The sequence below is a fragment of the Phoenix dactylifera genome, chromosome 1 (genome assembly GCF_009389715.1).
Source record: "Phoenix dactylifera cultivar Barhee BC4 chromosome 1, palm_55x_up_171113_PBpolish2nd_filt_p, whole genome shotgun sequence".
Lineage (NCBI taxonomy): Eukaryota > Viridiplantae > Streptophyta > Magnoliopsida > Arecales > Arecaceae > Phoenix > Phoenix dactylifera.
In genome coordinates this window covers 22,936,031-22,949,658 of record NC_052392.1, presented here as the reverse complement: position 1 = coordinate 22,949,658, position 13,628 = coordinate 22,936,031, and the positions used below count along the sequence as shown (strand labels likewise).

Genomic DNA, 13,628 nt, shown 5'->3' with positions numbered 1-13,628 from the left:
CTCTTTGCAATTGGGGCAACTGGTCAAGCCATTTAAACCTTGCAGGCACCCATTGAAGTTGGTATTTATGGGTTGCTTCCTGCTCGAGTACCATCGTACGTGATGCCATTATTTGGTTGTCCCATGCTGCCCTTGTACTCCAACTATTGCCGTTTGACACATGGAGGGCTGTTTTGGTTCGTAAAAAATAAAATAAATAGTGAAGCCAATAAAAAAAAACACTAAAATTTTTTTCTCGACCCAACATTTTACTACTCCTCCATCGTTGAGATATCTTCTTTCTGGCCATGCTCATACGAAAAAAGAAAAAAAATCTTATGTTTAATTAAAATTTTTAAACATAAAAATATTTTTTAGTAAAAATAAGAATATTTTAATAAAAATATATTTTTATATGTTTTAAAAAAAAATATTAGAATATGAAAAAATTTAATTTTTATCGAAGTTAGAATATTTTTTTTAAAAGTTTTTAAAATTTTTAAATAGAATGAGGTAAGAATATCTTTCCTAAAAATAAATATTTTATATATTTTTTTAAAAAAATAGAGGCTCAGAATATATCATTTTTTCCTATCAACTAAATATAAAAATTATTTTTTCAAATATCATGTATATTCAAAAAAATATTTGATTTAAAAAAATTCTTTCTCCAAATAAAAAAGAGCTGTTTGCAATAAATAAACAATTTGAATTTTTCGTCTAACTGCATAATAGGCTAATAGCCCGTTAAAACGGTACAATTGTTGATAAAGACAAGTAGTTGATATCATAAAGGTCCATCTTAAAGAGTTGAAGTCTTCAAACCCTCAGTCACAAAATATTTAGCTCTCTTCAAGTCCAAAGTAACTAATAAATGCAACTTCCGAGCACGGTACGGTTAAATTTTTTTTCTCTCACAGAGTCACGGTCTCGAAGCCAATGAGAAACTTCCGGGTTCTTTGAATTAGCCCAGTCAAGACGAGGTCGTTCTCGCTTTCTCTTCCCACTTCTACGGTCAATTGCAGACCAAAGAAAAGAACGGCGAGTTCTAATTTGTCTTTCCTTCCCCCCCAACAGTCTAAAAGCACTCGGTCAAAACTCAAAACGTTTAAGCCTAGCTGGTCTTATCTTGCTTATGTATTTTGTTTATATTGTTCTCATCAACCTGTGTTTGTTTTTTTTTTTTGACTGCTGACTCATTCAACCTAGGAATCTCCTGCCTTCTCCCCACCTCCAATGCTGGTGTGAAGTAGACTCCAATGGCTCTGAAAGTTGTATCAAGATGCCATCAATGGTGCAATGTTTTGAGTTGGGTCAGGTTGAAGCATGAGGCATGACCTAAATCTAATCCAAGCCGACCTGTAGTTATCCATTTTGGTCTATATATTATTGGGTCCGTTCTGATTGGGTCAATAAATATTGGATGAGATCTAGGAATGCATTCAAGTTGATTCAACAAAGAGCCAATCTGGTTATTAATAGACTGGGTTTGGACAATTCAGTATGGGTTAGCCAGGATAGTTGAAGTTGGAGCTGCCTAAAGTAGTTGCTTCTCTGCTTATATCACGAGCTGCTGCTGTCTTCACTTATTATTTTTTTTGAAGTAAAAAAAATTATTTTTCATGTTGAAATTTGAGGGAGAAGGGAGAAATTTGGAGGAAAAAAAATACAAAAGAATGCATAGAGATAAAGACAAAAAGGGGTACTTCACACATAGTGATAAATATAAATTATCGACATGCTTTTACACAAATGAACACCAAGAAGAATAAAAGAAGAGCACATGATGGACATTGCATCAAAGAAGTGATTAACATGGCTCTTTGGATAATTCATGCATAACTTCATTGATAATTCACTACTAATTCATAAAACAAGTGAATTATGGCTGCTCTATGAACAATTGAGTTATGCATGAATGATTTGTCAAAGAAGTTTGCCACTTCGCCAATCAAAATAAGTGCAATAAGTAAAGAGCTTTTTAATAGGAAAGCACCATTGGTATGTTACCTTCCTACCAAATCTATAAGAGAACTGCTTTTCTTTTTTTAAAGATACCTTTCTTTCAAAGTTCGCAGTCATGACAATGAGGTTACATTGAAATTAGCCAGGTTTAGGTAGGTGTCCATGACTCTTTCTTTGCAGTATTTGGAGAACTGGCAAGAAAAGCAGTGCCTCAAGTCCAAAGATGCCATCACTGCCGATAGATACACTTCCCCCCCAAGTACCAAGAAGTGTATCTAATATCAAAAGGATAGTTTTTTGCTTATGATTAAATAGAGACTTGAAATTGAACAATATCATATGAGCAACTAAGATTAACCTAGATTTTTTTTCTTTTGAGGAAACCGGTGCAGGAAACTTGTTTGAGGGAGTGTAGCCATATCCATAAGGCGAGGGGTAAGTGCATATTTTAGTACTCTAATTATGACCCAAATGATTTAAAAACTCGAACCAAGCCTCGAAGATGCCAAAACAGCCTGGAAATTAGGAAAAGGCGAACAAGACGAGCCCCTTTCTCTCTCTCTCTCTCTCTCTCTTTTTGGGAGTACCAAAGCCACCAATGCCTCCCAGACCTAGTGCTTCGCGCTGCCGTGTTCACGCCTTCGTACGACCCCCTTTTGGCCTTTTTCTTCCACCAGTGCGGAGGCTGTGAGGGGGATTTTTTTCACTCAAAGTGGTCAAGAAAAAAAGGAGAGAATGCTACGCTGCCTAGAAGTAAAAAAAATAAAGAAAAGAAAAGAGGGGAATAGATGCCATAGACAAGCAGTCCCAATAAAAAAAGAGGCTCTAAAAAAAAAAAAATTGGAGATGCTAAAGGCAAACAAATTCTGGCTTTAGTGGTTGTGCTCTTCTTCCATACCAGAGCTTTAGTCGACCCTGCTTTCTGCCGACCAATCTATACCGCAGCATTTCAATCCATACAAAACTTGTGCCAATAAGAGCAAGGGTGGTATCTAGTAATAGAAGAAGTATTGGCTTAGCTTCATTGGATTTGGGACAAGGGAAAACAATAGTCCGTAAGGATAATGTCATGGAAAACGAATAAATAATATCACACACATCCCACTTGCCACATGAAGAATATTAAAAGGGGACAGGGGAGTAAATAGTTGGCAGCAATGAATTAATGAAGCCTGCATCAATAGCTCAATAATGGAAAAACGGGGTACATATTTCATGACATGATATCAACTACTGACAGAGTAAGGATGGGTTTTAGCCCTACAAACGGCTTGTGGGCTCCCAAACTAGTCCCCCCCCCCCCCCCCCCCCCCCCATCATCTTCTAATTCTCAAATTAAAAATGAGCAAACGAAGAGGCTATGGTTGTTGTCCATATCACTTGTGACAGTTTCCCTACTTTGGTTCATCAGTCACAAGTATATGTTCAATTTCCCATCAACCTAAAAAGTTCAAACCCAAATAATAAAAAGAGGAGCACTGTGAATAAGTTATATAGGAAGAGTTCACATTCTAAGTGTTATCATTTCTTGTTCATCTAAGAATATACTAGAAAATACTGAATCTTTTTGTTTGTACTCTGCGTGAGACAAGAAATTCCATAAATAAAATCAAAATTAGAGGAAGAAGAAGAGCAGAGATGAATATAAACTAGTTTTCCATTTTTTAACTCCTTTTTACAAGGCCTTGCTTGGCCAGAAAGTTCATATTTCTCATTGCAAGCGAGAAAGGAAAATTATAATACAGAACAGAAGGATAGCTTATCTTGCCTTGAAAAAAAAGGAGGAAAAACAAACATAAAGAAATAAAAGAAGAAAGGAAGGAGAGATTGGATCAAAACTGACCTCCAAGAACATTTAGATTTTTTTTTGCCCCCTCCTCCCAAGTCCCAGCTATACTTATTTCTTTCTTTGTTTGGGTCTTTAATTCCACACTCCCCAAACCCTCTCTCCAATAAAACTCACAAACCTCCTCACCGAGCTCTTAGTCTCCCCACCACCACCAGCTCCATTAACCTCATCTCCCTTCTCGTCTTCCTCCTCCCCATCATCATCATCATCATCATCATCATCATCCGCAGCGTGTCCTCCGTCAACTACCGTGAAACCCTTCCCCTCCACCCCGAAAAGCTCTTCCTCCTCCGCCTTCACCGCCGTCTCCTCCGTCGTTTCCCCACCCTTCCGTCCGCCGCCCCGGCCGCTCCGCCGGCGGCGGCCCTTCCCCCGGGTGCGCTCCCTGGACTCGAGTGTCTCCTCGACGGAGTCTATGATGCGGTGGATGAGGTGGCGGTTGGGCGACGCGTCCCACCGCGCCCAGAAGCTCTTGTAGCACCCGAAGCACCGGCAACCCAGCTCCGGCGGGTGCTGCTGCCGCCCCCGCCGCTCCTCCTTCCACTTCCCCCTCCCACCACCACCACCACCACTACCACCACCTCCTCCGACGCCGCCGGATAGGAGATAGGCCAGCACCTCTTGCTCCTCCGCCGTCAGCGCCGTCGCCAGAGCCATCATGGCCGCCGGGAGAGCCGCCAGCTGCTCCCACGGCGCCGCCGCCGCTGCGGCCGCAGGGGTCGGGTGGACCCTCCTCCCTAGTTTCTTCATCCCCTCAGAATCTTATCCCTTTCTCTCTCTATCTCGCTATCGCCGACCAGCCGTTTGGAGAAACGGCGAAGAGATGGAAGAGGTTGGTAGGTGGGTACCAATTTTGGACTGTCAGCTCTGTGCTGCCGCTGGAACGCTCCCTTCGCTTCTTTTTCTTCAGTTCAGATGGGTAGAAGGGAAGGTGGGGGATGATTCCAAGAGGAGATTTATAAAGGGGAAAGCCAAGGAGATCCCAATACCTTGCGGTCCCCAAGGTCCAATGGGCTCGGTGGGCTAATGGCGGACACCTTTCGGCCCACCCCTGCCGTGGTCCTGTGGTTGTGGCCTTACAAGGTTGGGCCGTACAATGGAGTCTCGCATGCATATAGTGCGTAATACGTATAAACTTTAGGGGCTCGTTTGGTTCGCGAAAAGCATTTTTTCTTCTAAAAATATAATTTTTAAAAAAAGATTTCTAGAAAGAGATGCCTGAAAATGTACTTTTGACATGTTTGGTTAAACATGGAAAAGTGACATATTTTCAGAGTGCTTATGTTTGGTTGACCATCCACTTTCTTGGAAAAGTTGTGTAATTCTTATTATACCCTTAATAAAAATTAGGTATTTAATGCCTCTTGAATGCTGAAGGGCTTTTTTAGAAAAAAATAAAGATGGACCGCCTTATAGAATATTTCTTTTGGAAAAGACTTTCCCATGAATTATGGAAATCATATTATCATGGGAATACAACTTTTACATTTCTCTTCTTTAAAAACTCCAACCAAACAAGAGGCATTTTATTATTTTTCCGTTGACAACACTTTCTCTTCTTCTTTTTCTGCGAACCAAACGAGCCCTATAACAATTTTAAAGAGGCTGACATATATTCTTAGGGCATGAGGCCATAGAATATGGAATTTTTGTTGCGAGAGTGACATTTTGGTAGACCGAATCGAGGATTTAGTTTTCACTCTTGGCTATGGTTTGCCAGAAGCCCTTTTCTTAGCTCCATCCTGACCTTCTCAGTGGTGAGGGGAAGACTTTGATTTGGTCTTTGACATGTTCTTACCATCAACTCGTCCATTGGCTTGACGATAAGCTGTTATCTGCTAAGGAAATTTCGAGGTTTTAGCCAATTTTGTCTTGTTAAGCGACCATGATTTGAAGTTTGAGGTTGATGTATTGCGATATATGGAATATAGCATCTGCCATTGGCATGCGATGAAAGGCAAAAAGATACAAGCTGAGTTTTGAATGGATATGCCATCACATCAGTATGTTCTATTGCAGATCCGATTTCTTTATTTCTTTTTTTTTTAGGTTATATCCAATGATATTACACTAATTTTATTTACTTATTTTTTTGCTAGCAATAACCTCTAATAACAATAAGTTGCTCATTGAATAATTATTTTCCTTGTGTCTTTGTTCTTGCATTTGTTTTCTCTTTGATGAACATCTTTAACAACTAACACTGTTATGTACTTCATAAATGTATTACTTGTTGATATCTTATTCTATGGCTATTTAACGTCCGTGGATTGAGGAGAGAGACTATTTGACATAAACGATGGAACAAACTTTTAGGCAAAAATTCCGTCTCTAACTAATGGTGACAATTTCACAAAACCTAACATCATTCCGTGTTAGCATATTTGATGGTGCCATAGTTTATGTTTCTATTAGAATATTATTAAACATCATTGTTTGATGGGAAGCCAAAAACAATTCTAAAGGCTATAAACATCCAACAACAGGGATGGGAATGTAAGCCACCTGATTGGAATTACTCATCTTGAACCGATTCTACTAGGGTGAGTTTTATCTGATTTGTTTATACTCAACAGCAGAGATAGGTTTTGACTTTAAAACTAACACCGAATCTGGAGCAGGAGTGGATAATGGTAATGCTTATCCCTAACTTGATCTATTTCCATATTATCATAGATCTTCACTAAATTCCCCTACCCACCCGCCCTTCACTCGAGTTGCTCGCTCGGTCGTCCATCATCCCCTCCTTTTGGTTTGCTATATTTTATATTTTTTATTCTTATTTTGTTTAATGTTATGCGAAGTATAAAGATTTATTTTTATACTCTTTTTTATTTATTTGATTTGTATAATAAAAAAATATTTTTGCATTTTTACTCGGCTTAACATACCACAACCTACCTTCTCTAACTCTACCCAACCCATACGTATCTGTTGCCATTCCTATCCAACCATCCTTCTACCAAGAGAGGTGCTTCATTTGAATGACTTGTTCTAAGATTTGAATAATTATTCATAAAAAAAATCACAAGTTGTGCTATTTTGAATGATATATTTGTTATAAGATGTTGTTTTTCCCCCCTTTTTTTTAACAAAAAAATATATATATATCTAGAATTGGAATGTGGACCTAGTCGAAGCATAAGTCCTCAGGAGAGGGGCGCCAACAAATTTATAGCTGGCGATTGTTTGTGTGATGCAAGATATCTTGGGCGTGCAATGCGGTCTACTCTTGTCGGCTAACATGACAAAGCATGTTGACCGTCCACGAGCTAAGCCAACTCGTTATGTGGGCCGAAATTACTCCTGCTATGTGGGCCAATGGGGGCCTGCCGCACTCCTGTAGCAGGGTCGAGAGACTAAGTATGTACCCTGTTTCCAATAAACTCTCTCATACGGTAATATATATACATTGCTCGGCTCTGGCGGTGTTTAATTTCTTGTATCACCGGCCTTCTTGGTCTGTTATTTATTTGCCGTGGAGATGATGAAATAGCTAATGGGCCGAGGCCTGCTTATGCAAGCCCACTAGGGAGTCGCAAGTCTATATGAAGTAGCTAGCCTAGAATAATCTCATAACCCAGAGATGCCGTGGCGGGGTGCCGGCTTTGTGATCAGAGCTCTCATAGCCGCAGCAGAGCAGCAATTCCCATCTCGACGAAGTCGGTTTCAACAGCGGAGTCAATGGCGGCTTGGTATATATGGTTTGAGAACGGCAGTAAAAATTTTCTGAATGACAGAATTAAGTCAGTGGGAGACTCTCAAGGCTGTACTGGTGGCTTCGATCAATGGCAATGAATCCTCTCAGCATCCGGATACTTTGAAACATTAGAACTCTATGTGCCACTCTTTCAGATTTTTCATATTACGTGGGAAGCCAATCAGGAAGCAAATCTTCTGGGCAATCATGCATGCAAGTATAAAACGTTCAGAAGAAGAAAAAGAAGAAGCAAGTTGTGTTTCTTTCATAAGACTCTAGTGTTTTCACTCTCTATAAAATAATAATAATAATAATAAGAGATCAAAACAATCTATTGCAGATACTTGGGAGTTTTGGAAACAACTAATAATGGAAAGAATAAGTGTCAACGTTGAACAAATGTATGAATTGCTATGGGCCATATGTATGATGATATATATTTGTACCGAGATAGCCCTTACAGAAACTCGGACAAACTAGTTCGTAGTGTGAGATTAGCCATAATACGGTTCACCTTCTCGGTGGGGTGGAAGGCATCCCAAAACACGTACTTCTCTGCATCTTCGCAAGTATGCGGTTCCCACTCATTGCATAGATATCCCATTTCGAACTTCCCGGTTGCACAGCATCCATCTTCCACATTCTCGATTCCTGGCATCATGACACAATTAACATGGTCCCGTCTCCATGATCAGAAAAAAAATGGGCGAGGATTAAAGATGATCCAATATTTTAGTCTTCATGAAGTGCGCGTATTTTTAGCTCCAGACCAGCCCGACCCATGCATGCAAACGTAATTAACCTAAGTGTTTTTTTAAACACTAGCCATTTACCACCTCAGCGGTCATGCAAAAATTATACCAAACCCAAATCAAACTGGAAAGATATATGGCAACCTAGCTAATTATATTGGTAAAAAAACAAGGGGAGCAATGGAATCAAATGAGGGATAAGGTTATATCTTTCGCACCAAAGAAGGATACACCTTCCTTTACGCGAATCCACCTGGAGGTCTGACCTGACTCAGATTCACATTCAGATGCACACCAAAGAACAATGGCCAACTCGAGACATAGTCTAAAAGGTCCATATATATATATAGGTGCCACCCGAATAGGTCTCCCCATCATTCTCTCTCTGTGATCAGAAAAGAAAAGGACTCACCACAATCCATCAAACTTGAATTGGATTGGGCCCAACCAGGTCATCGATCATGATTGACCTATCTTTTTTCTCCCAGTTCACGCTTGACCTTGCCCTAACTATGCGCCTGTTGCAGTTAAGAAAGCCCCGTCTTAGTGAAAAAAGTGGAAATAAACTTCGAATCCGTAGACCAAACTTACCATACGAGGATGGGTTCTGGATGATATTAAGCAAGGGATCATATGCATCCAAGTATCTCAGCTTAAGCCCCGGCAGCGAAGCATCCAGCCTCCCGATCATGGCCTGCAGCTTTGCATTGAAATCCCTGGCCACCTTGCTGTATTTCTCGACACAAGCACCACCTTGCTGGATATTTGTGGTCCGCTCCAATGGCAAGCACCCGATAGCACTCAGACTAGCGAAGGATATCTTACGAGCGCCCACCCGGTAGATTCTGGTGAGGAAATCGGCAGCGCGATCGATGAGGAAGTCCTCGAACTCTCCAATGGAGAATTGCAGGAACCGCCCAGTCACAAGCAAGTAGTAGTTCTCGAGGAAGTCATTGGTCCCTATGCTAATAATGTACACTGCCTCCTTCAGGATATACTTAGCCTTCGCCCTTCCCACGTACCTTCTCAGCTTCTTCTTGTAGTCTTTGAAGTACTCCACCTCTTTCCATAGGGGTATCACATTCTGGATCCATGACAAGTTAGTTCATTATGGTATCATGCATCTTGGATAAATATTGAAATGCTTGTCTCATAATTTACGTGACTAATGTTCAGGGAATGTTGAGCGACTAAATCCCACCATCTCCTATTTAAATTTGATCCCTTAGGTCTTCAAGATTTACATGCAGAATTCTTTTTGGATCGACCTTGACCTGACATAATTCACCAGTTCTTTGATCGGAAACGGGCCAGCACGTTGTTTACTTAGGATAGGCTTATACGTTGAAACTTTACAAGGCCTGGAAATAAATTCACCACCTTATGGCTGACAGGCGGTTACTAGCGATTTTAGTTTGATGCAGACGAGTTATAGCTTGCAATACGAACTGAGGACGGGTTTTTGAAGTTAGCTTATCCTTGTCGGTGTGCAATCCTTTTGTCCCCGCCATTGTACCACCTGTTGCTTGCTCACTGCCCTTGCTACTACTAGTTTTTTGGTTATTGGACTACTTGCTTGTGGCTGAAACCAGCTTTTTTTAGCCATGCTCATATATATATATGTATATTGGATTTCAATTAAGGCGTGACAAATAGTTGGTTAAATGAGAAGCCAGCGAGGGTGATGAGAAGGATGGGAAGATGATATGGAAAGGAATAGGATTCGCTGAGTTTTGGTGCAAAAATCTTGGCACAGAGTTTTCATAAACTAGACCATATGTCATATTTCTAGGAAGATATGCACATAATTGGTACACGAGAACTTGGATCTAAATCTTGGATCCCGGGTCGGGTAAGGCCTAAAACAATCAAAATATATGGAGGTCCATTTAAAGAACTATTCAGGTTTACTTCATGTTTGGTCCATAAAATAATGATCCAACCCAAGCTGCAAAATTAGTTGGTCTAAATTGAACAAATTTTGATCCACCGACTTCATGTTTCAGGGATGGGTTGCCCGGGCATGGGTTGTATCTTTCGAGCGAAAGAAGAACTCATCTTTCTTTGTATGAATCCACCATCACATCATCCACTAGCTGCTTTGAGATTTGTGCACGAAGATGAATGATGGAGTTTGGAGAACTTGAGATTTATGCGGTTGGTGATCCAATGGTGGATTCACGAGAAGGTAGGTGGGATCCCTCTTTCGCGACAAAGATACAACCCTAAACCTTTTTTGGTGTCTGAGATCAGGTTTGAGCCAACCTAACCCGTTTGAAGCCCTGCAACCCGAAGAAAGCAACCTAACTGCGAGAAAATGGTGCCCAGCCACACGGAAGGAAGTCATTTCCTGTCGAATTAATGGCCGCCCCAGAAGGCAACGTGCCGATCGTTTTCTGATAGGCAATTATCTCGTGACAATTATTAGATCGTACCTACTTTCGCTCACTTTTTGTTTTCTCTCATTATCTTGCAAGTATGCATGATATCGCCGTATTAATTATTAAAAGATATACAAAGAAAAAACTCATCTCGTCTTCCAAGAATTATTTAGATAATCTTTTTTCCCCCTATTTTTGAAAGATGTGATTGTCTTTTCTCGCATATCAGAGAAGGTTGGTAAAAAGGAAAAAAAAATCTGAATTCCTTACAAGCAATTAGCGAGCTGCTCAAGAAAGTATTATTGTTTTGTTTGAGCTTTAGGATGCAAAAGGATCTAAAATTCAATCAAAATGACTACTTTTGCAGAAAAGTTCATGTTTATGGTCCAAGTGGTACTAATGGCTGTGTTCATGACAGTAGCTTCATCCGACTTCTAAGGTGATGACATGGAGCAAGAATCTTTCCAGCTTCTTTTGTCTTGCTCCTCACTCTGATTCCAACTTAATTGCTGCAGGATTTTTTTTCTCCTAAAATAAATTGCTACAGGATTTATTTGTAAATGCAATCAAAGCCAATGATAGACCCATCTACCATCTGAAGCGGTAAAACAGTCAAAAGATACAAAACTCGGCCAGACACCTAACTAGTCAGTCCACACTTATTACGACCCGCTTGGAAGGTAGTGAATATGCTTTGGAGTTGACAAAGTAGATACAACAAGTTTAAGTCCTACCATCTTTTTTCACCCTGCAGTTATCTCTTGCATTGATTAGGTTTCTTTATCGTTATATATATATATATATATATATATATATATATAGAGAGAGAGAGAGAGAGAGAGAGAGATAGAGAGAGATAGAGAATATGGTGGTTAATTCACCATCACTTAAATTTGATTCTAGAAAAACCACTCAATTGAAGAGATGGGTGACCACTTAAGCTATTAGATGTTGGTGGTCGAAAGTATATATATATATATATACAAGAAGGGCTTCTAGTAAAGCACATGTTAAGTGCAAAAAAATACATCCTAGGAGAATAACAAACAGGAGACATTTTTTCAGAAAATACTTTTGAGGTATCGGTTATGTGCGTACGAAGAGTTGTCTGGAGTTACAAATGCTAGGTTGGCAAACTTAATAACATCCTTGTCTCATTTATGGTGCACTAATCTATGCTCAACACTTACTAACATCACCTACAGCATTGCTTTTTACAGCATACAAAAAGGTATAGACTGATCCATCCATGTGTCCTTATAAAGGTGAAATGAATACTAATGGATATTTTACTCTTAGAATTGTTTTGTCGAATCATGCTATATAGGTCGCATGAAATCTATTTCCTTGAAAGTGTCTGGACAAGTAGTAACACTTCAGGGAGAGTGCCTGGCTTTCCTTTTTATTTTCTGAGACTAGGAGAGAATCTCACCATGGGAGTCTCGCAATATATATAAATAAATACCTGAGCTAGCTAGTCTAAGACTTAAAACGCAAGGTTTTCAGTTGGATGGAATTTCTGTCCATATTAAGGGTGAAATCTTGAGCAATAACATCACCGGACTTGAATCCCTGGCCTTCTTATCATAAAAAGAAGGGGTATAACTACTACTAGGCTAAAAAGCTCAGGTCATGAGCGCCAAGCCGACTCATTCATGGGCAAGAGCAGTGGCAATACAAACTCAGGCCGGGGACAGAAGTTATATAGGCCAAGGAGTACTCGGATTTGGAGAGTCTCGCGCCAGTATCTCGATGCACGTACGCAAGACTGCCCAGAGGCGCACCAAGCGCGCGTGATCATAGCCCTGCACGAACATAAAGTCCCGTTTGTATTGCACTCGAATTGGACAGTTCAAAACGAGAGTTTCCAGTGCCCAGGGGGGCCTGAACAGAGCACTTGCCACCCTAAAACTGGACTGGTTCTGAGCAGACGAAAGCCGTATTGCACCCACCCATCTCTAAGCACAGAATCCCAACAAAGCAACCGAGCGCATCGCTTCGCCAATTCCTTGTCCTCACTCCTCTCCTCTTCCATCGGTGCACACTCCACCTACTCACCTCTCTTTTATTTCCCCAGGAAGTAACTGCCCAACTCCCTCACAAGCCTGCTTTGATGCTAGACTGCCCCACTTCTTTCATACCATTCCGCTTTTGTCTTATTCCTCATGGTTTCATTTCATTTTAGCTCCAGGTTCGACTATTAATGTAGTGTAATAGAAAGGATATGCACTGTGATCACCCGAAAAGAAGAAGAAGAAGAAGAAGAAGAAGAAGAAAAGGAAATGTACTATTTACCAGCACGTCGGAGGTTGCGTTGTCGAGGCCGGTGCCGGCGGAGGCGAAGCAGACGCCGTGGGCGAAGTCGCGGATGGAGTAGGCCGGGTCGAGGTAGGCGGGGACGGAAGGTGGAAGGCCAAGCGCCTCGGAGATTAAGTCAGTGGGGAGGCGGCCGTTGCAGAAGCGACCGGTGGGCCGGCCGCCGATGAAGTCCCGGCCGTAGGGCTGGAAGTTGCTCTTGAGGACGGTGAGGATTTGGTTGTTGTTCCCTGAGTCGACGGTGGAGTCCCCGAAGACAATGACGGCCGGAATACGAGAGGCAGGGACGAGGGAAGAGATGGAGAGGAGGAGGAGGAGGAGGAGGAGGAGGAGGTGCGGAGACATTGCGTTGGCCATGGGGCAGTGGAAGGAAGAGGGTGGTGCTTGGAGAGGGGCCCTTTAATGAGCAGAGATGGGACTTGGAAGGGGAAAAGCTGAAGGCGATGGTTCAATACGGAGGCAGCACGTACTCAAGGCGCTGTTCCAACTGTGGGTCTGCCGTTGGTTGAGCGGCTTAATTGTGGACAGGCGTTACATATTTGTTATTACCAGAAAGATACCATTCAGCGTGATATAGTGGGAAGAGACATACGATGCATAGCTGTAGCCATTGACGCATGAGATGGACGGACGTGGTCCTTTATTTCTCTTGTTAAATGTGCTGTTGTTCTTTTTTATTGCGTCTC

General features: G+C 41.3%; 2 protein-coding genes across 3 annotated transcripts; both read right to left on the bottom strand.

The window, feature by feature from the left end:
* Positions 1–3,865: 3,865 nt before the first annotated feature.
* LOC120111004 lies at positions 3,866–4,543 on the bottom strand. Its single transcript, XM_039127265.1, has one exon. It carries the CDS (start codon positions 4,541–4,543, stop codon positions 3,866–3,868), a length of 678 nt encoding a protein of 225 aa, XP_038983193.1.
* A 3,244-nt stretch (positions 4,544–7,787) lies between these two features.
* On the bottom strand, positions 7,788–13,339 carry LOC103718869 (GDSL esterase/lipase At4g26790). Of its 2 annotated transcripts, none has more exons than XM_008807869.3 (3): positions 12,922–13,335; positions 8,837–9,329; positions 7,788–8,144 (listed from the first exon to the last, which is right to left on the bottom strand). In XM_008807869.3, the coding sequence occupies exons 1-3, from the start codon at positions 13,297–13,299 to the stop codon at positions 7,951–7,953; spliced, it is 1,065 nt and encodes a 354-aa protein (XP_008806091.2). In that variant the 5' UTR covers positions 13,300–13,335; the 3' UTR covers positions 7,788–7,950. The 2 variants fall into 2 exon arrangements, with proteins under 2 accessions (XP_008806091.2, XP_038986015.1); XM_039130087.1 differs by lacking the exon at positions 7,788–8,144 and adding an exon at positions 8,652–8,763 and having other exon boundaries at positions 12,922–13,339.
* Between the last annotated feature and the right edge of the window lie 289 nt (positions 13,340–13,628).

Coding starts and splice junctions, on each gene's coding strand:
- LOC120111004 (XM_039127265.1), bottom strand. CDS start 4,543: ATGAAGAAACTAGGGAGGAGGGTCCACCCGACCCCTGCGGCCGCAGCG.
- LOC103718869 (XM_008807869.3), bottom strand. CDS start 13,299: ATGGCCAACGCAATGTCTCCGCACCTCCTCCTCCTCCTCCTCCTCCTC. Junction 9,330..12,921: donor ACGCAACCTCCGACGTGCTG/GTAAATAGTACA, acceptor TCATGGATCCAG/AATGTGATACCCCTATGGAA. Junction 8,145..8,836: donor CCAGAACCCATCCTCGTATG/GTAAGTTTGGTC, acceptor TCATGATGCCAG/GAATCGAGAATGTGGAAGAT.